The sequence below is a fragment of the Tauraco erythrolophus genome, chromosome 2 (assembly GCF_009769465.1).
Source record: "Tauraco erythrolophus isolate bTauEry1 chromosome 2, bTauEry1.pri, whole genome shotgun sequence".
In the NCBI taxonomy this organism is placed as follows: Eukaryota; Metazoa; Chordata; class Aves; order Musophagiformes; family Musophagidae; genus Tauraco; species Tauraco erythrolophus.
Genome location: NC_141466.1, coordinates 116,079,619 through 116,100,577, shown reverse-complemented (window position 1 = coordinate 116,100,577; position 20,959 = coordinate 116,079,619). Strand labels below are relative to the sequence as shown.

The 20,959-nt window shown below is 41.0% G+C and overlaps 1 protein-coding gene across 2 annotated transcripts in view; it reads left to right on the top strand.

Annotated features, from left to right (window-relative positions):
- The first annotated feature begins 1,337 nt into the window (after positions 1-1,337).
- Positions 1,338-20,959, top strand: part of FSHR (follicle stimulating hormone receptor) — an 88,604-nt gene continuing 68,982 nt past the window's right edge. Inside the window, exon 1 of one of the 2 annotated variants that reach the window (XM_086630125.1) lies at positions 1,338-1,522. In XM_086630125.1, the coding sequence (XP_086486251.1) occupies positions 1,338-1,522 (185 nt within the window). The remainder of the gene's footprint in view (positions 1,523-20,959) is intronic. The other variant, XM_086630129.1, reaches the window with a different exon arrangement.

Sequence of the window (20,959 nt, the reverse complement as noted above, 5' to 3'; positions counted from 1 at the left end):
TTTGAGGCATATTTTAAAGGTGAGAATTGTAGAATATTTCAGCCAGCACACTTCAGAGAAAAGATGCTGTCTCGTGTCTCATTACATTTGCTTATGCTTTTTGATTATGCAAAAAGAAAAAAACCCAAACAATCAAAAAAAACCAAAAAAAAACCAGAAAAACAACCGAACAGCTGCTTTTAACAAGATTAAAATCCTTCCAAGCAATGTGAAGGAATGAAGGCGAGTCAAGTTCAGCAGAATTACCCATGGTAATCCAGCTCTAGCACTCACTTAAAATGCAAATGATTTAAAAAGTTGGTGTGTCTGAAACACCTATTTATAGTTTAAAAGAAAAAACAAACCAAACCAAACCCACAAAAAAACAAAACCAACAAAAAACCCACCTTTGTATCTGAAAACTATCATTGCAGGTGTCTTGTAGATACACCCTGGTTCCACGTGACAGCCTGATACAGCATGACTCAGTGGCAAGAAAGAGTTTGTTAGGTCCTTTCCTCGAGGATTAATATTTATAAAAAGAAAGATATTTTAACTCTGTCAAAAAGAAAAAAAAAAAAAAACACCGCCGACAAATAAGGACTCAAAGACGGCATTCAAAATTCAGGCCTTATGATGATATTCTTGAAGAAGTTTTCCTCCTGTTGTGTCAAAAATAGTCATTCTGTATATTTCTGGGATTTTTTCCAGATGATGATATTAGCTTACCAGTCCCCTGGGATCACTGAGATTTTGGCATTTTCTCCTGTTTGGCTTCCTATAAAGGTGCCAAGGAAAACAGCAAGTGCATGAAGAATAATCACATTTGAAAATAAAGGTATGTTATTTAGCTCTGGCTTTGGGACTGTATAGCTTTTAACCTATCAAATAGATTACATGTCCTATAAAATACAAAAATAACACATTTCCTTTGCCTACAGGCAACACAAAAGCAGGAGCTCTTGGATCCATGAAGGGGAGCATAAATAGTGCCTCTCCTTCAGGGTCAAAAGTGCCTGGGCTGTAGAAAGTAAAAATACTTTGTTGTCCTTTGGTCTTACCAAAGACGACATGCAAAATAGCACAGCTGAGAAGGAAGGACCTTTTCCCAGTGCAGATACCCAGTGCAGTGAAAATGCCCTGATTAGTTGTGCTGATTTCAACACCACTTAAAATATAAAATAATTTTGTCATGGAAAATCTCTGTCCCTACTCTAAGGCCATAAAGAATCCAGAGCCATGAACTGAAACCTGCTGAGAAGTCATTTCTCAAGAGCCACGTGGTTCATTCCAGCTTTTGGGGCGGATCTTCCATTCAGGGATTTGGGCTGGGAGGTCTCTGCATTCCTCCCTTTGAGATGAAGGAGACGGGCACAGATGTGAAGGCAGAGATGTCTCTGGTCCTCACCTGTTTGCTGGTTTTCCTGGTGGGCTGTTCGGGGTGCCAGCACCACACCTGCCACTGCGCAGGCAGAGTTTTCACTTGTCAGGAGAGCAAGGTGGTCCAGGTTCCTCGGGACATCCCTGCCAATGCCACCGAACTGTAAGTAGGGAGAGGGAACAGTGGGGAGCAGCAGCCTTGTTGCTGTTTCTCAAAACAAACTGCTGCTTGGCAAGCCAAGGGTTTGTAGGGAGTCGCTCGGGAGACTTATGCCAGCTGTTTGGGAAGCACAGCCCTTCCTCCAACGCTCACTTAATTACATCTTGAAGCTACTCTCCGTTACTCTGATCGTGCTCATTTCAAGATCTCTGTTAAGAAAAGATATGACACGTTATAACGCAAAGCGCAGACTAAATTTTAAACAAGCTTCCTTGTGCTGTGACAGTAATTTGAAGCATAGAGCCTAAGCTTCCTTTACAGCTTGCTTTAGCATTGTCGAAACGTGTAGTGCGACTCGTCTGCCCCAAACAACTTGATGATGAGCGTTTGTGTTTGTACCGCGGGAGCTTTCCAAAGGTTTGCGCTTGTTTGCCAAGAAGCATCTTAATGTTTTCTTTTTGAAATCACGAAGGCATTACAGAAAGGACTCTAATAAACATTCAGGGAGTGATCCTCCTCCATTTGAGGAGCAGCACAACTGCAGTTGGAGGGAGTGAACAATGTGAAGATACTGTACTGAGTTACTCAAGGAAGGGTTTTATCTATCTTAAAGCTTCTCTTTGTTTCCCACAAAGCAACATGAGCAATTCTGTATGACAGCCGCTTTCTGTGTCAGTAGCACAGGCAAGCACAACAGCGAGTACGTAACAGTCCAAGCAATTGTTTTCATTTTAATTTTTTTTTAAAGCAAGCTATATCACCCCTTGCCTACACTTACAGCCATCTGGCATTGTTAGGACCTAAAGCAAAAATAAAAGGAGTAGTCTTAGATCAACCCTTTGATTAATAAGTGGAGTGGCAAGTTTGGAGGGAGGATACAAGGAAGAATGATATGTCACTAGTTGGAAAAGTATACCTCTGTCCTGATTTTATGCACGACAATATATCTGTGGTTACTATCCCACAGTTTTCCGAGGGCAGAAGTTATGTTTTGTTCAGAAGGAGGAGTTGTTATGCTCACTGAATAAGTAAAACTTGAGAAAAATATCTGAGTCAACCACAGAAGGTCGGTAAAAGTTTAAATCATTCTTGCAACTGGAGGGAAAAATAACCCCTCTGTGATTTAGGTCATCTAAATCCTGAGTGAACCATGCTCCAGGCATACACTGCTAATTTTGTTTAATTTTGCTTTGATTGTTTCTTTGGATTACACAGTTAAGGTCTGCCTTCTAGGGATTAAGCAAAAGCAGTTTATGATTATTTCTGCAAAAAAGTAGAGGTTTTTTTTATCTACAGAAAGCACCTGTTAGTAAACTGGGATTTGTTTGCAGCAGATCCTTGTTAACTTCTCAAGGAAGGGTTTGTTGAGGATGCTAGTTCGTGGGTTCCTCAGCATGAGTGTGCATTCTCTGAAACAGGCTGACTACAATGTTAGTGTGACCGAAAACAGCGAGTGAATCCTTTCTTCTGGCAGTGTCGTAAAATATTGGAATTAGAATCTCTTGACTCTCTTCTCTCTTACACCAACTTTTGGCTCCTTGGGAGGTAATTCTGGTCCCATTAAATCATTAATGGGATTAATTTTAGCATGGCTTGAGAATTTGTCCATGAAAACTCTGTAGAGTTGCTTCGAGTACACCCAATGTTATCGTTACTGAAGCCAAATACATTCTCTGAAGAGCTATTAAGTGATAGATAAACCTGAGATTTTCCTTCAGGGTCAAAGGGGGACTCTAGAAAGGCGCTTTCATATGCACCTCTCTGCTGAGTGCCCAGTGGAGTGATTCAGGTGACCAAAACAGACTTTACTGCTCCAGGTGCTGTTGCAAATGTACTGTTGGTAACAGAAAAAGCTTGCTTTATGTTTCTTAAAAAAATCTCAACTACTCAAAAGGGTTTTAAAATCAGTGTAGCAACTTGAGCGTAGATGGCCACGGTGTCTAAGGACCCTGTATAGAATGTAAGCACAGGCTTCTTGCTAAGTACAGCTCCTGCAAGGTACTTTTTTCACTTAAGAGCTCATTCTGGGAGTGCTGGATGTGGTCTATTTTCATTTGACGTAAAGGGGAGAGGGGTTTAGTACACTTACAGCTCTTCCTCTTCACCTTCTCTTACATGGTCTTGATAGCTTTCCTAAGCTGTCCTAATGTCCTTTCCTAGTGCCTTTTAGATGTTGAATAACATGCCAATGAAAGCTTTGGAGAGAGAACAGGAGCCTGATAAGCTCCAATCACTTCTCCTGTTGTTGTTTCTGTTTCACTACAGCTGTTTCTTAAATCGGGACACTGGCATCTGGCAGCCAGCTCCGTTACTTGGTAAGAAAACTCAGGATAAAGGTAAAAATATTGCCCTCAACAATCATTGTCTCTGCTCTTTGCCAAGGCTGATTTTTTTTTTAATTTTTTAATTTTTATTTTTTGAGGATTGGCCATGCTGCTGTGACGGGTTTCTTTGTGGTTGATTTCCTGACAGCGAGAGCTTATGCTCTGCAGTGAACATGAGCTCTGCAGCATGGTACAAGAGCCAGAGTTTTTCTCCTGGTTGGATTAGTATCTGCTTTATCAAGGATGTTGCAGAGGGGAGGGCTGGCCACCTCTTACAGCGAGAGATTTTGGTTTGTACTTACTATGTGGAAACAGAGCAGGGATCAGAAACCACAGGTTTTCATTAATCTTCTTGTTGCCACATCTACTTTTCCACTTCCAGGCCAAAATCTCACAAGAGGGTAGTTACAGGTTGGTTGGTATGTTGCTCTTTGCAGATTTGCAGGCACTCTGCAGCCGGCATGCTCCGAGTGCTTGCAGGGAGACTCCAGTTATTAGCTGTTTTGCTTTATAATCTTTGCCTGGAAGAGGAGCTGGATAGAAGTACTCTTGGTAATTTTTTTATAGATACCAAAGTGCCTGTGAGATATGTAGATGGCTGTGCCTTGCAACTCTGGAAGTAATCCAGGAGAAATCAGAGGCCAAAAGTTCAGATGGGAAACTTCGGTTCATTGGTGTCAAAACATTAACTATTGCCTCACAGAGTGGGAGTGGGGGAGCGACTCAGTAGTCACCTAAGTCAGTTTACTCCTCGCAGACTTAAAACAGTTTTAAAATCCAGTATCCAGCTTTCTAATCCATCCTTAGAATTCACTAAAATTTCATTTAGTCATTAGAGATCTTGCTTTGAGAAAGTAATGCACACAAAAATAACTTGTTCTCAGAACAGAAGCGATCCTTCCTAAGGATCTTAGCAAACTTAGCAAACTACTTTAAGCAGAAACATATGAATATCAACTGGGAATACAATTACAAATTCCGGGAAAAGCTTACTCATTCTCTTGCAGCACTCTTCCTTGCTTTCGGATTTCTCACCTCAGCAGTGCTTGAAATCACTCTTACAGTATCCCAGGGAAATAGGTCTACCCCAGAAGCCAGGTGCAAAAATTTGGGCAGTAGACTATACCTCTGATTTGATAAAATCAAGCAACAATGCAAGGCAGCTTAAGAAGGGGGATGAAAAATGCTGCTTGGTCCAATTCTGCTTGCAATCCTGCAGTTATGTGAAAGAAATATTGATATCAGCATTTTACCTGCATCCTGTAACTAAAGCTGTGATAAGAAGGTATCAGGAAATCAAACTTGGTCATGTTGTATTTGTTATAAAGAGAAACTGCTTCCAACTCAGTTACTTTGCTAATCTTCTCCTACTCTTAAACTCCTACTCCCCTGATGACTAGCCATCCTTAGCTGGCATACAAGTGAAGCAGCCCACAGCAGCATGTAGATGTTGACCACTTGGTACCTTCTGCCTGACTGTTTCTACACCATGGAGACATTATGAGAAATATCTCTTGGGAATGGAGGCTGCTCAAACAAAGCTTGCAAACTTGGATGTGTGACTCAGCTATTAAAAGTAATTCTTTAACATCTTAGCATGCCCAAAGGCTTCAGCAGGAGATTGGTGCCAGTTTTAAAAAGGAGCAACTGAGACGACTGAAATAACTGACAACAGAGACGGTCCATCATTCGGCAACCATCTGCCAAAGTGCTATGTAAAGAGAGAGGGAAACTGCAGGTAAAATAAATAAGGCCTAGGCTTGATCACATGGTGTTTTGTATTTTAAAATCCATTCTCTGGCTTCGCTAACCAGTTTAGTCATTGTCGGAGCAGTTTAGAGGTATGTTACATAGAGTGTTTTCTCTCAAGCGTCTGTGAACTATAAACAGTGAGGTTTTTTACTTGCTCTCTGCATAGGTGTTTTTGTACAACTGCTCAAGGATATTTATTTTAGACTATCAAGTCAAGGCTGAGTAGATGTCTGACCACTAAAACAGCGGCTGCCTTGAAATAGTAAGTTCTGTGTTATGTACTGAGTCAGATGTGCTTCCCTGCGACAGAAGCTGTAAATGATGTGAACAGTAGCTGCCACGTTGTTATTGACAGCTGCAATTAGGATTTTTTTTTTATGCTTTCACACTTAAATTGAATCCTGTAAAGAATTACAGTTCTTGCTTAGGTGTTTATACTGGGGAACTGACCTTAATCTAAGAAAGACAGGGTGCGGAGAGGATAAAGTAAGCTAACAAAATGAAGACTCAGGAAGCTTTCAAGTCTATGTTATGGTGGTTAATCATATAGTTAATTAATAAACCCACATATTATCAGAAGAGGATGAGAATATTTGCACAGCAGAGCATATGGAGAGCATATTACATGTTATCTAAAAGTTTTACATGTTATCTAAAAGTTTTCCTTTTTTTTTTCTTATTTAACTGGCTTTGCTTCCATTAGGGCAGAAAAAAGTCTACAGTTAGTGCTACATTCTTCTCTTCCTGAATTTATGGTCAGTCCATACCTTGAAGCAGAAAGCACCTACAGAGGTTGCTGCACGATCACTGGCTGTATATTGGTGGAGTGGTTCAATGCTTACTCTGGATTCTATATCTGACATTTTCATTAGGAGGATAAAAAGAAATAGGCAGAGCATAAGAGAGAGAAAAGAAAAGCAAGAAAGTGACACTAAAGAAGGATAATAAACTCTGCAGGGCAGATTCCCAGCAAGTGTAAATTACCCAGTACATATCTCTATAGAAACATCCAGTTTCCAAAGCTTCAGGAGATTTTCAACATGAGGAGGTACGCTGTAGGCAATAGAAGTTGCTTTTCAGTGCAATACTCTCTGCTGGCTTACTCGTCGTACCATGGCGATATATATACCTGCGTGACTGTCACACAACTTAGGAGGACTGCAGCTTGATGCATCTATGAGAGATGCATGGTCAAGTCTGAAGGTGTATGGATGTGTGCATATGTATCTAATGTATCTTTGAAATGAAAGTACATTCACTCAAAATTTAATGGCAAGTATATGACTTGTTAAATCAGGAAGCTTTTTTTCCAGGGAAACACAATGAAAGACAAGACTTGAGTTTGTTTGCCTGTGGCATTGAGAGGGTACCAAGGACTATGCCAGCTAGTGCCCTTCTCTGAGGTCAGCTGCAGAGAGTTTCTCCCAGTGTATAAGTTCTGGTTTTTCTGGCAGCCTCTGTCTTGCGCACACACACATTAAAAATGGAGGGTCCGTGTCACATCCCCACACATCTGATACCAGACAAAACGGGTTCCTGGGGCTGGTCAGCTCCACATCCAGAAATAAAGCCTCTCTGTTAGACAAGATTTTAGGTGTGTTCTGCTTCACTTCCTACAAAGAATCAAAACTTGCCTATTGAATGAGATTATCATCAATATTTTTCTAAAGTGTTTGGAAGATTAAACTAGTCATTTGTAGATGTTACATTTTCTTGTCTCAAATACGGCATCTTCATCTTGGGTGTCTCTCCATTCAAATCTTGTTTCATATAATTATAACCTAGGATAGTTTGACTGTAATGTTATTCATGACATGCTAGCTGGTAAATACCAAAGTTTAGCATAGAGGCACAGCAACAGAGAAAAGCCCTAGTGAGATCAGAAATAAGTAATTTTAAACTAAAATGTGGTTAAAATGGAGAAGCGATAAGCCTAGGGGACATTACGAAGTAGGGTGGAGGTTTATCTTTTACTTCTTCAACAAGAACATGAATCACAAAACAGATTTGAGGAATCATGACTTCACCAGTGTCATGCAGCAGTTAATTTTCTTTGCTCTGAACGATACGCCATGCTAAACTCTTCAACAGTATGGATGATTTCCTAGCTTCATTTACTCCCCTTACTACAGCTTCTCACAACTCATCAGTTTTCACTGCATCGAATTAAACTGCTGCATTTAGACTCTGTTGCCTTCTCTTTCCTGACATTGAAATGTATTAACTTCTTCTCCCATCCCACCCAGGGAGACCAATAAGCTTTGGCATAGGGAATCCTACTGATACTCAAAGGTGACTATCGCTAGCTGGGAGAGCAGAGAATAGTCAGAGCTCTAGAGAAAAGGTTTCAAGGGTGCTTTTATGAGCTTGAAAGACATTAAAGTGCTTATTTGTTTATGCCTCAGCTTCGCTGAGTTGCCCTCCCGTCCCTTACATAGGGAGCTCAGGGTATTTATACAGAGGGGGTTGCAGAAAGGGGGGTGGTGGGGGGGGTGCCCCTCATGCTCGAACCCAGCAGGGTACAAGCTGCTATACTGTAAAAGCCACCAAGCTAGGACAACTCATCCATTACCTCTGCATCTGCATTTGTCCATGCAATATGTTTTCAGCTCCTCACTCAGGTTTATAAACGACAGCTCAGGAATTAGAGTTAATCGTTTTCTGGATCTAGCCCTTAGCAAAGTCATATCACCATTGCAGTTCTGAAAAATAAAGCTTATTATCTCCCTCAAAACCCAGGCCATGCCTCTTAAATAAATAAATAAATAAATTTTATAAAGCATCTCAAACCCTTGATCTTCCCAGCAGCTTTTCTGAGGTGTAACAGAGAAGAGATCTCCAATGGAAGGTGTCTTTAAAAGTTCCAAATTTAATTTGTGTGAAAGAGTATCACACATAAAATGTGCTGCTTGATAAGCCAGGAGGACAAAGTCTGCTGTGCAGCTCAAGGGTTTCCTTTGCGGATGCCAAGGGCTGTCATCGGGCTGGTGTGTCGCTGAAAATACTGGGTATGTGGAGAGCTTAGCAAGGGTGAAAGAAGAGAGTGGGTAAGGAATGCCACAAGAACAGAGAGAACAGCTGCACAGAAGAGAGATGCCAAGTGAATATACATCCGGAAGGGGACAGCTGCTCTAAGCGCCAGCAGTTTTTATGCAGGAGGGGGTCCTGCAAAGCCAAACTGAATTATCTAGCACAGCAAAGAAAAATAAACAAACCTGTTATACATCCAGCTGGGGAGCAAAAGAAATCCACACACAGTTCAACATGCCTCACTCTCATCTAACTTGATGGCTTTTTAGTTAGTTCTGCTTAACTTTCCTGAGTGTCCTTGTGCTGGCAAGCTAAAAGATAATTGGAGTAGGTTCACAGCTAATTTAAATTGTCATAGCTTCATTAACTTCAGTGGAAAGAACTAAGTTCATTTTCACTGTCTGGCGATGGGGACCTCTGTCAGCCGCGTGTTGTTCATTTTGGCAGCAGCTGATTGGTAATTAATATGTGTGTGTGCGTGGTAAACAAGATACTTTGGGCACAGAAGACAGGTATTATTTTTCATAGCATTCTATTAGTTTTACTCAGCAAGAGGCAAGCACTTTGGTAGGAAAAGTCACTTTTCTTTGTTAAGACCTTGACCTTTTCAGATAAAACGTGTAAATTATTTCACACTCTTTGCCTGTAGTTTGATTGGACTGCTCTTATTAACAGTGAAATTTAAGTCATTAAAATGAAGCTTATTTCAAGCTATAGGTCAGAGTCAAGCCTGGATTTCATATAAGAGTATAGAAAATTATTTCTTCTAATTGTCTTTCATACACAGTAATAAGGACCCCAATTTCTGCCTTTACTCAGGTGCAGCTTCCTTGATTTTAGATGTCTAGGGTCAGGAAAGCTTGTGATTTGTTTGCTTTTGCTTAATGTTTTCCTCCAAACATCCTTAGGTGTTTCAGGAGCTCAGCCTGGAAGGTATGGATGTTTCTTATCTCCCATTACCTTATCGAGCCACTCAGATGTATTTGCTCCTGGTTAGCTAGTGGAGAATTTGCAGGCTGTTATTATATGCTGACGGAGATATATTTCCAAGTTAAATAAAAATAACCTTCAACCCAACTCAGTATGAACCAGTCTTTGTTTTTCACAAATGCATTTCCATAACTTTTGAGCTTTCTGAGCCTCTGTCTTTGCCTGGACTAGCTAAATAATGCTGTATCCTTGACTGTAACATATTCAGAACTTACCATAGACAGGGCAGCCTCAATTTTAAACATATACCCACTGGATGAGCTGTGGGCTGAAGCTTTCACCTCTGTTTGCTCTCATATCTACTCAAGAATGCTGTTACTAGTCAGCATTTTAGCACATGTGCCTGATAATCCTGTTTCATGAACACCTGTGGAGCATTGTTCATGTAATGGTCCTACTGACATAAAGTTTCCTCATCGCACATGAGGATATTCTTTCTGATATGAATCCTTGTCCAAATACAGTCAGTTAATTGGAATTAATTTGTAAATGTTTGTTTGTAAGAAATCTGTGAATCTTCAGTGGTTTTCCAAAAACACTACATGCATAAACATGCAATGGGGAAAACTTCCAACTTTTCAATATTTGATTCATCTTTTGTTTGAGAGTGGAACAAGGAGGGAATATACTTTCAAATGATGGTAGGCACTTTTTTTTTTAAATTTGAAGTAGTAGCATGCAATGAAGAAGGGGATTGACTGTGTGAAGACTGGAAGAGAAAGTGATGCTTGTTTTCCCAGGAGAGCTTCTGATGTCCTGTATTTATATTCTGAATATATAAAAGTGGGATGCGGTGAGACGCTCATAAAGCATCCTCCCCTCATCCTAACCCCAAAACCAGATCCTACCCAAAGAAGTGAAGGGAATAACATGTGTGCACACACCTGCGCATGTGCACGAGGTGTCCATGTGCCTAACTTCTTCTTCTAACCATTTGACTCCGGGCAAAGAAGATGAGAATGGAAAACAGTAGCATGTGTGTGTGGCATGTATGTGTAGCTGTAACTGATAAAAAGGGCAAGGCTCAGGTGGGAGAGGGGAGCAATGGAAGGAGGGACTGTCGCCTTTCCTTTTTTTCTGAAACCAGCAGCATAGGATGGGAAGAAGCAGTATGTAGTTATTTGGAGTTGGTTTTCTTCACTGAAAAGGATTGTCACATGAGCAGACTGAAGATTATAATGGTTTTCTTTACACACCTTCTGAAAGCCTTTTCGTGGTTTCGTATTCTCTGCTATACCTCGTGCTTAGAAATGATCCCTGATATAACACTGGCCTCCCCTTGGCTTTGAAAGGTTTGGATTTCAGTGCTAACTTCAGAGTAAGCTTTGATTTCTTTTTTCACTGGTACCATCAAATGATATAAATATATTAGACTATTACCTTTAGTAGCCCAACAAGCATTTGTGGGAAAAGAGCCTTTGCCAAAGGGCTCCCTATCCAACAGGAAACATTCCTGTTGGTGAGAGCCACGGACACTCACCAAAGTAGGAAAGTAAATCTGGCTCCAGCAGCGGATACACTGCCCGTGCTGCTTTCTCTGGCATCTCCACTCTCTCCACAGCTGCAAAAAGGGACCATGGATTAGACAAATCCATTTTTTCCTTCTTGTTAACTACTGGGAAGCAATCAATTCTGAAGAGTCTTTCCTCCGAGTCCAGTCTCCCAGCAGAAATATTTATAGATATACAGAAATTTCTGAACGAGCAAGGTGTAAGAAGAGGGGCTATAAACCCCCCTGCTATGGGAAGACAGCGAGGTGATGCTAAAAAACATGCCTTGTCCCTGAAGTTTTCTTTGGCCAACAGAGCTGCTATGGAAATTTTTGCTTTTCTCTTATTTTTGGCATGTGAAGAGTCATAAAAGAAGTACAGACTGTGTCAGAAAATGACAGCAAAACAAGAAATGCCCCAGCAAAACAGCAACTCTCTCTAGGTAGAATTACTGGTTTGGGGAAATACTCACAGTATCCGAATCCCAGGAGCTGTAATTTCCTATCTGCAGTATATTGTTGCCACGGCAGATGAAGCCCAGACCTCATTCTTCAGTGCTTTGAAATCGGCATTAGTGGCCCCTGTGAGGGAATATCCTACAAGAAAATCTAGGGTTTGATTCCACCAGCATTCGTACACATCCTAATTGCTTGCCCAAGCAGCTCCGCTGCCTTCCAGTGGGACGAATCACAGGTGTGAAACTACCCATCTGTACGTATTTGCAGATTCAGGACTTTGTACTATTGCAGTAGACAGGAAACCACTCCAGGGAAAAATAAAACGGGTGTTGAAATTGCGAATTAAATTGGTAGCCAACTGTTTAAATTTATTTTAAATTATTAGAGGAGATTTTAATTGTTTTAATAAGCCATATGGAAATGATAAGCTTTTCTTAAGGCTCACAAAGTTTTCTATAAATATTAACTGATTTCACAACATTCCTGGTAAGTGTGTAAACATAATTTTATCCATTATAGAAAAGGCACAGCTATAGGATGTAAAGGACAAGCAATTTCCCAAGAGTACAGGGTAACAAATCAGTGGTTTAGCTGGGACTATAGCCCCTTCAGGACCTTATTCACCAGACCGTACTCCTGTGGCAATATATTTCCTTGTACAAAAGAAAACAATAGTTACCTCTTGCACCTTCATATTCCTTTCTAATAACTATTTCTCATCACAGGAAGGCTTTATGCTCAGTGGCATCAAACGCAGGCCTGCTGCTGAGAGTCTCCTAAATAAGGCAATACAAAGTCATGTCTCTACTATTTTTTAATGTTCAAGTGATACATGTACAGTTTCAGGGTTTTTTCCCTCCAATATATTTTTACTGACATGGTACCTCTGCAACATCACCTTTTCCACTTTATTCATTTCTGTATTTTTCTTTTATCAGTTTCTGTCACTCTATTAGAAACGCAGCATTTCACAGTAGTGTTACAGTCAGTAATTTGAAGACAGCTGAGGTGGAGATTTTTGTGGGCATTTCAGTTACGGATAACTGTTGGCTGTTATGGTCACTATGGAGCACTAATTGGAAGGTTTTCACCTCTTTCTGAGTTTAGCTACTATCTGTATATGTCTCCTTAGCTAGAACCCTTCACAAATACATGAATGATGCATCTACGGGATTATTTTTTTGTATACAGTATTCATGTAGCAAACAATATTATTTTGGTTTCCTTCATTTCCGTACATGTTATTGCCGTGTTATATCGGTCCAGCTGAGTGTACTGCATGGGCCCACACCCCAGAAATTGGGTTGTTTTTTGAGCACTTTACCCTAGAAGTTGGAGCACGTCCAGCCAAGGCTTTACAGGAGGCGTGAGTCTCCACGAAATGCTTGTTGAGGAGTGCTTATCCTTGGACACGCTGGTGCCCTGATCTGGTGGGGACAGCCTTGTAGCTTCAGGGCTGTGGACCAGCCAAAATGAGGGCTTTACCATTTTGCTTGTCCGTCAGAGGCGGGAACACTGTCTGGAAGAAACATTCCAGTGGTGCTAGAAAACAGGGAGACTGGCTCTTTGTTCAAGGCTTTGAAAGACTTTATTTTTATTTCCCCTCCGCATCAGGCTGACAAGGGGCGGCCTTGGTTCTAGGTGTAGATTCATCTATTTAGTTTCCTCCAGGCCAAATGCATGTGGTGGTGGTTATCAGCTAAAATAGGGAATGAGGCAGGGGATGCTTCAGAAGTTTCTGCTTGTGCCTCCTTGAAGATTTTCTGCATTCCACAGAAAGCTTGTTAACGTCTGCTTTGGAGGGATGTCAGGCTGCTATTTTTATTAGCAGTACCTTACTCGCCAGCTAGAGTACATCTTTACAATGTTCATCGTATAAAGGAGTTTATACATTTCTGTAAAGTACTTTATGTTGGTATCCTACTTTTATGAACAACAGCTTTGGGCTTCAGCCTACGTTGCATAGAAACACTTGGGGTTTTGTTAGTCTGAACTCAACTGATTCAGTTTGGGTCTTTATTCCAGAAGCCTTAATCTTCAGTATGATGTCAACTGCTCTTCTTGAAACACTCCAAAGAAGGAAAAAGGTGCACTTAGGCTATATGGAGGTCTAAATTTCACCTTCACCATCAAATAGAGCATCACTGTAGGAGTTTCCATGGCATTGAGTTCCCTCAGCTGGGAAGTTCTTTTCCAACATCAGTGTCTGTATTTCAGCAGCTGCTGTAACAGAACCCAATGACCATGCTTCCTCTGCCAGCCTGTCTAACAGCGTGCTTACAAGTTGTGCTTGGCTTGCATGGTCATCTGAATGTTCTTCCCTCTTGTTAATCTTATTGAAGAGGTGATGATGAAAAATACTTACTGGAAAAAAAACTGTGTCAAACTGATCACTAACCATTCCCTGTTATCTCAATGCTGAAATAGCAATTCTCACTATGTCAGAGGCTACTTCTGCCAGATAAAGGGATAACCGGTTGAAACATCTGTGTGTTTCAGAGGATTACCCTTGAACGAAGGAGCTAGGAAAATCAAAAAGCATACACAAAGGCAGACAATATGTTGGTTGTTGTTTTCTATACTTTCATTGCATGTTATTTGTTCTTCTGTAAGTCAATACATGGGCCATAAATATTGTTTTTGTGAACTATAGTAACAGTAGCCATTATACAAACTTCAACTTTTGCCAAAAGCAGCATAAAATATTTTAAACACTGCAGTCTTATAAACAAAACCATAGGAAATAAACATCCTTTACAACTGTCAAACTCAGAGCAAACCTTCCTTTTCTCATTGCCAAAAGCATGTCTTAATCTGAGAAAGTGAGAGAGAATGACCACTATCATGCTTACTCTTTAAGCAATTTTTTTGCAAGAATAGATACAGATGTCACATTAAAAAAAAAAAAAAATGGTTAGCTAGTGAGATGAAATAATCAAAAGGGCTGCAATAACAAGCACTGCATCTAACCCTACAGGTCAAGGGCTATAAATTAGAGGCACATTTTCTCGATAAAATAATCAACTACAAAATTCATGCGTTCTATAATTTTTTGCAAGGCCAACTGATTTTTAAAACTTAAGAGATCTTTTACCATGTAAAACAGGGCAAAAAAATAGGAGATCCTGCAAGGAAGCTGCAATTAGAGTAACGTAGAGTAAAGTAATGATGCAGACCTTTGAAATAAATCTGAGGGAAAATGTAACGATTTCGGAAGGATCTGTGTGAAACTTTGCGATGACATTTCAGGTTCGGTGGTGATGCTGACGGTCATTTTTGCTGGCCCTAAAGAAATACCAAACATGGTTAACCAAGCCTCTTGCAGTGAATTCTATCAGCTAGATAAGACGTGCAGCACTTAATGTACAGTACATTGGCTGATTGTAGATGTCGCCGGGGAAGAATGTGAAGTCAACTCATTTTTTTGTTGCAAACTCTGATAGGGATGATTCCATCTCTGCCTAAAGAGATTATCATGACGTTGCTGATGGGCTAACCTCCGTTCCCATTATTCAGGCTTTTGCATGTGATAAAAGGTCCATCCAATACATGCTGAAAAATCAGTGGAGGAATACCAATTGATTTCCATTAGATTGTGCCATAATATTGGGCCCAGTCTTTCACTGCATTGCTTTAGCACCTGGTCATCAGTACTGAAGTGTCAGCTAGCAAAAGCCACGGAGCTGTGGCAACATTTTTCTCATATGACTCATGAATAGATGTGTATATAAAATGAGAGCATTAGACAAAGCCAAGTTCTCATAAAATTTATACCCCTTTAATTATCTTCTGTCACAGCAAGTTATCATTGTTTTTAATTAAGCAAACGTCCTTAGACTAGCAAGACGTACTGCTTCATGCTTTATCCCTGCTGGAAATGTTTATTTCTGTTTTGAAATTTTAATATGAAATATCAGGGAGGTGGAAGGAGAGCAGAGGTTTCAAGCACCCTGACATCCGGTACTGTATATTATGTTTCCCTAACTCTGTCTTCAAGGTGAGCAGTCAAGATAAGCCAATGATTTGCAGCCCATATAATTTATTTTTCCATCATTTTCTTAAGTTGTCTTACGTGCAATAATCCTTACGGCATACGTGACACTGCTGGGAAAATCAATTCTTCCTCACTGAATAGAAAATAACTTACACTCCACTTGAATCATAATTGGTATTATTTTTATTTTGTTGGACTTGCAGTTAACTGCTGACTACTTTGACCAAGAAAGTTCTGTGTCTTCTGGCAAAGGCACTGCTTGCTATAAAGCATTATGAAATCTCCAATTGAAATATAATAAAAACCATTTATGGATCTACACTGAGTTTTCTGTCAGATGTTCAATATTATGTCCTCAAAGATTAAAAAGTCTCTGAATATTATAATCAACATGGAAGGCTATTCCAGACAGGCTTTGAACCATGCTCATCACTGGAGCATGTGAATGACTTTCAATAGTACATCTGTCATATATTCTATGATTATAAGATTATTATTCCCCTTTTGCTGTTTATCTATAATTCAACCACAACAATGAGAAAGACTCTTACGTGCTAGATGTGGGCACAAAGCCCACATAACTGATCCCAGCTTTTCAACCTGAGGATGAATGGGAGTTAGCAGAGGTTATCAGCACCGTGCATTGTTCTCGCACCTCTAAGGTGTCATGCGGTGTGCCAAAAACCTCTTCAGTTACACTGTATTTGATGAAATAAATTCAGGGCTGGTAGTTTGTATTTGGCTTAATTTAAATAAGAAAGTTATATTGGAGGCAGAGGGGGAAGGGTTAAGTGGTTTAGTTTCCTGTGAAGCATTTGTGTTCCAGAGCTCGTGCTGGGAGTGTTTGGGATAAAACCCTTGCGATGGAAGGGGAGCTCATGGTGATGTCCTGGTGATGAAGTGTACAAGCACTCCACACACAGGCCCAGGGCTGGTGACCTGGGGTCCAACCTGATTGCAGTTAATGACATTCCTCTTGCTTCCCTCCAGTGGATAATCCTCAGCTAACTATTCTGGGTGGAGAGAACTCCTGAATGCTTTCCAACACCCCTTCCTAACCTAATATGTGGAAAGACATTTTTCCAGTGATTTGAACAAGAATCTCTTCACCTGAGCATTAAATCTCATATATGATGAAGGATACTTTGTGCTTGTCTGTAAATTTAGTTCCATCCTCCCTGTAAATTCCCGCATTTATCTTCAGGATAAAGGATTCATTTCCTCTTTTTTTTTTTTTTTTTTTTTTCCGCCTGCTAGGGAAAGGAAAAAGAAAGGAAGGCTGGTTTTGTGTTTGGACAACCAGGAGCATTTTCAGGCTCTGTATCCAACTCCACATACAGCTGTACTGGGAGAGATACTGAAAAGTTGCAAGTGGATTCTTGCGCCACCTTATCTCATTCAGACAACAGAAGACACCCCTCGGCTTATAACAATAAGCTACAGTCTTGATCGATTTGATCTCCGCTTTTGTCCTTCTTCATAATTTGAGCTATTGATTCTATTTATTAAAACTAATTTAAAAAACACAAGCCCTGAGTGCTCTGCTGTTCCAGATCAGGCTGCTCCAGGCAGTCTGATCTGAAGCTAATCCATTCACTGCTGATTTATTTTCACTCTGTTTTCAAGCAGAGTTCTGTTCTGTGATTCATTTTTTTTGTCCTCTGTTGCTCTATGAGAAAAAAGACATTTAATTTCACACCTCCAGTGAGACCAGGGGGGTCTAGATTCCTTTTTCTGATATATGAAGCGAGCTCAGGAAAATTTACCTGGCTCATATTCATGAAGGCTTTGCTCAGATGGTGGCCCACTGTGTATTGTTCTCTCTTGTCTTAAATCAAAGCGCTATCTTTATGCTAGAAAAGAGACTTGGGTATTTGCTTAAATGCACTCATCTTGCTATACAGGACTTAACTGTGTTCCTGAGTTAAGGGCCAGCAGAGGAAATCCTTTCCCTACTTCTTCCTGGAAAGGACAGGTTTGTCCAAGTGCTGGGGGATAGTTGTCTAAAAATTAGTACCTTTATTCAGAGAAATCAAATAAAGCCTTTACTATTAAAAACAGATAAAAAATAAAGCCTTAAGGAGCTAGGCACCTTTTAGCATCAAACTGGATTTGAGCCTCTGGCCGAGGATCAGCATTTAGTGACTTAGTGGTATTTATTCACTGTCAGTGCATTTTGCTGGTGATGCTATTGTAGCCTCCTTGCCTTAGTTTAACATAATTGTTTAAACCTTCAAACTTCAAATTCTTCAGCTGATTAAAAGCTCTCCATGTGTCCTGCTTGTGCAGGGACTGCATATCATGTATACTGCATCTGTCCATGTTTGCTGCTGTAACGTATTATTTCCATAGTGAAAAAACTCATAGTCTATTCCTAATTTATCCTGAGGTCTGCTTGGTCGTCCTCACAGTCTAAAGCCTGTGATTTCTTCTGTAATATCTTCTGTAACTATCAGCTGGGATCAATCAGATGAAACATAAGCCTAGATATCATCATAAAGACAACAGGCATAGGGAAGCAGCCTCCGAAGCCTTTGTCTGCTTTTAAAAACGTTACACTTTACTTCAGAATCAATACGGACATAGAAAGATGGAGTCAGCATTACTGAATATGTCTTTATAGGTTAGAAATGCCTTATGTAGTGCAGTAGGAAGATATCTTTGTTTTGACTTGAGAGCCACAGGTAGAATATTGACTGGATACTTGCTACAATCAGCATTGAAGCAAACCCCCAGCTGTTCAGATGCAGTAAGAAAGTGAAGCCCCTCAGCTTGTTTACGATGCAATCATGCCCCAAAGCTTCACAGAGATGTTGCATAGCCCAGCAAAGATCTTCTGCGAGTGGTCAGCAGCTCAAATTGGGCCCATCAGCACCAACCAAAGGCATGGTAGATCCTCTTTCCACAGCCGAGTACAGCCCAGCAGAGGCGGATGACGATCAGTTTTTCCTCTGTAGGAAGGGATCCCTCCTCCTTCCTGCTCTCTCCCTGCATAGCTATGGCTATGTTAAGGCGGATCGAGTATCCTGCATACAACAGGAATTCTTAAGAGCTGCTAAGGGTAGAGTAAGAATAGGGCGAGCGTTTAAGATGTATTACCACAATACTCTTCCAGCTTCCAACAGTTTCCAGCCCAGGGGATTGCCTGAAATTCTTGTTTGTTTGGTAGCCCTAATTTCTCTCTCCTCAAATTACTTGTGCATTCTACCCGTGAGCCCACATCAACTTCTTGCAGCCAGGCAAGCTGCACAAAGGAGTTCTGGTAAGTCCATGTGCACTGCGTGAAGAGCCAGACCCTCTTGTTTGCTTTGAGTCTAGCTGCCTCTGGCCTCGTCTCTAAGTTTTTGTAATGGAAGAGTTGATAAAGCATCACTCCTCACTCCTTTCTCACCCTCTCCGAGACATTTTGAGAACCTCCAGTGTCTCTTTAAGCTCTCTACACTGAAAAGTCTTAGCCAAATTGCTTATTCTTCTTATGGTAGCCATATCATATCTTTGATCAACCTTATTGCTCTGCTCTTTACCTTTCCCAATACTCACATACCCTTTTTGAGATGAAAGGGATCAGAACTGTACCCTTTATTCAAACACTGTGTGAATCACTTGGTTTTTACCATAGAGAAGGTGGAAGAAGGTTTTAGAAAAAGAGCGAAGTAAACAAGTGACACAAAACCCTTAAGCATCCAGAGTACTATGAAGCTGAGTCTGCTTTACAGTCCACCTCCCAAAGTGGGGGTGGGGTGGGCAGTAAGGGACAACTTGAGATTTTGTAGTGGCAGCGCATTTCCTCTGATTTTGCAAAGATTATCAAAATTACCTAGCAAAAGATTTTGTGGAGAGCTGAAACATTTTATTACTAAAGAATGTTGATGTGTTCTTGTCACATTTATTTTTGGAAATGTCTTGTAGAGCCGATACTGTGCGATGAAACAGGATTCTGGATGTGGCACTGAAAACATAACCTCTGATTCAGTTGTACCCTTTGATCTTCTGGCAAAGGGAGGAGACTAATCCTTGAATTGTTTTAACCTAAGGAGCAACTCCTTCTTCTGCAATGTACAAAAACTTGCGCTAGCTGTAAATATTGAAGAATACTTCAACTCTTCAATCTAGATAGAGATCGCCTGTTTCAAAGAGTGCCAGAATAGGTGGTGTTTGTTTGTGCCGATCTGGGTATGTCTCCTCATTTTGGCAGAGCTATCCCAGGCTGACTGCAGTGCAGGTTCTTGGCTGCTCTGATGTTTTATTGCGTCCAGTTCTGGAGTCCCCAACATAAGAAGGACATGGACCAGTTGGAGAGGGTCCAGAGGAGGGCCACGAAGATGATAAGAGGGCTGGAGCACCTTTCCTATGAGGACAGGCTGAAAGAGTTGGGCTGTTCATCCTGGAGAAGAGGAGGCTCCGGGGTGACCTTATAGCGGTCTTCCAGTACCTCAAGGGGGCCTACAGGAAAGATGGGGAGAGGCTGTTCAGGAGGGCCAGTTATGATAGGACAAGGGGTAATGGTTTTAAAATAGAGGGAGGTAGGTTCAGGTTGGATATTAGGAAAAAATTTTTTACTATGAGAGTGGTAGAACACTGGAACAGGTTGCCCAGAAAGGTGGTGGATGCTCCATCCCTGGAGACGTTCAAGGCCAGGTTGGACAGGGCCCTGAGCAACCTGATCTAGTTGGAGATATCCCTGTTCCTTGCAGGGGGGTTGGACTAGATGACCTTTGAAGGTCCCTTCCAGCCCTAACCATTCTATGATTCTATGATTCTATGTGTATCTCAGCAGAGCGATGTGTAGCTCTGCCTGGCTCAGGGACGTTTTGAGTAGCGTGATATCTTGGTAGTCAACCCTCTTTGTGTATTTTGCTTTCATATATTCTTCCATTTCTTCTTGAATGTCTACTCTCCACGGTGTCCTGTAGTAAGGAGTTGCATCATTGAACTACACACTGTGTGAAGACTGAACTCCTGCTTTGCAAATCTACTCACCCAGCTCTTGTCTTACTACCGTTACACGTCATCATACATGTTTGTCACCTTGCTCCTCACTCCCCTTCCAGATCGCTTTTGACTATGGTATGCAGGCCCCATGCAGGTCTCTGCGGGATGCCATTCATGACCTTCCTTCACTCAGATGACTTCTACATCTAACTTGGTTTCTTCTGGTCGAGTTTTATCCAATTTTATGCAAGAAGATGCCTATCAGTCATTTAGAGAGCTGATGGAAGGGTGTGTAGGAAGGGGGCAGAAGTCTAGGTTTCATCTACTGAGGTTAGATGTTGCAAAGGGTGTATTTTCCTAGGCACAACTGCTAAGGTCTTTCTTAGAGGTCTTTCAATAACCTGCAGCTGTGCCATGAGCAGATCAAGTTTCTCCTGTCTCTATTTCACTGTTCTGTCACCCTTTTTAAG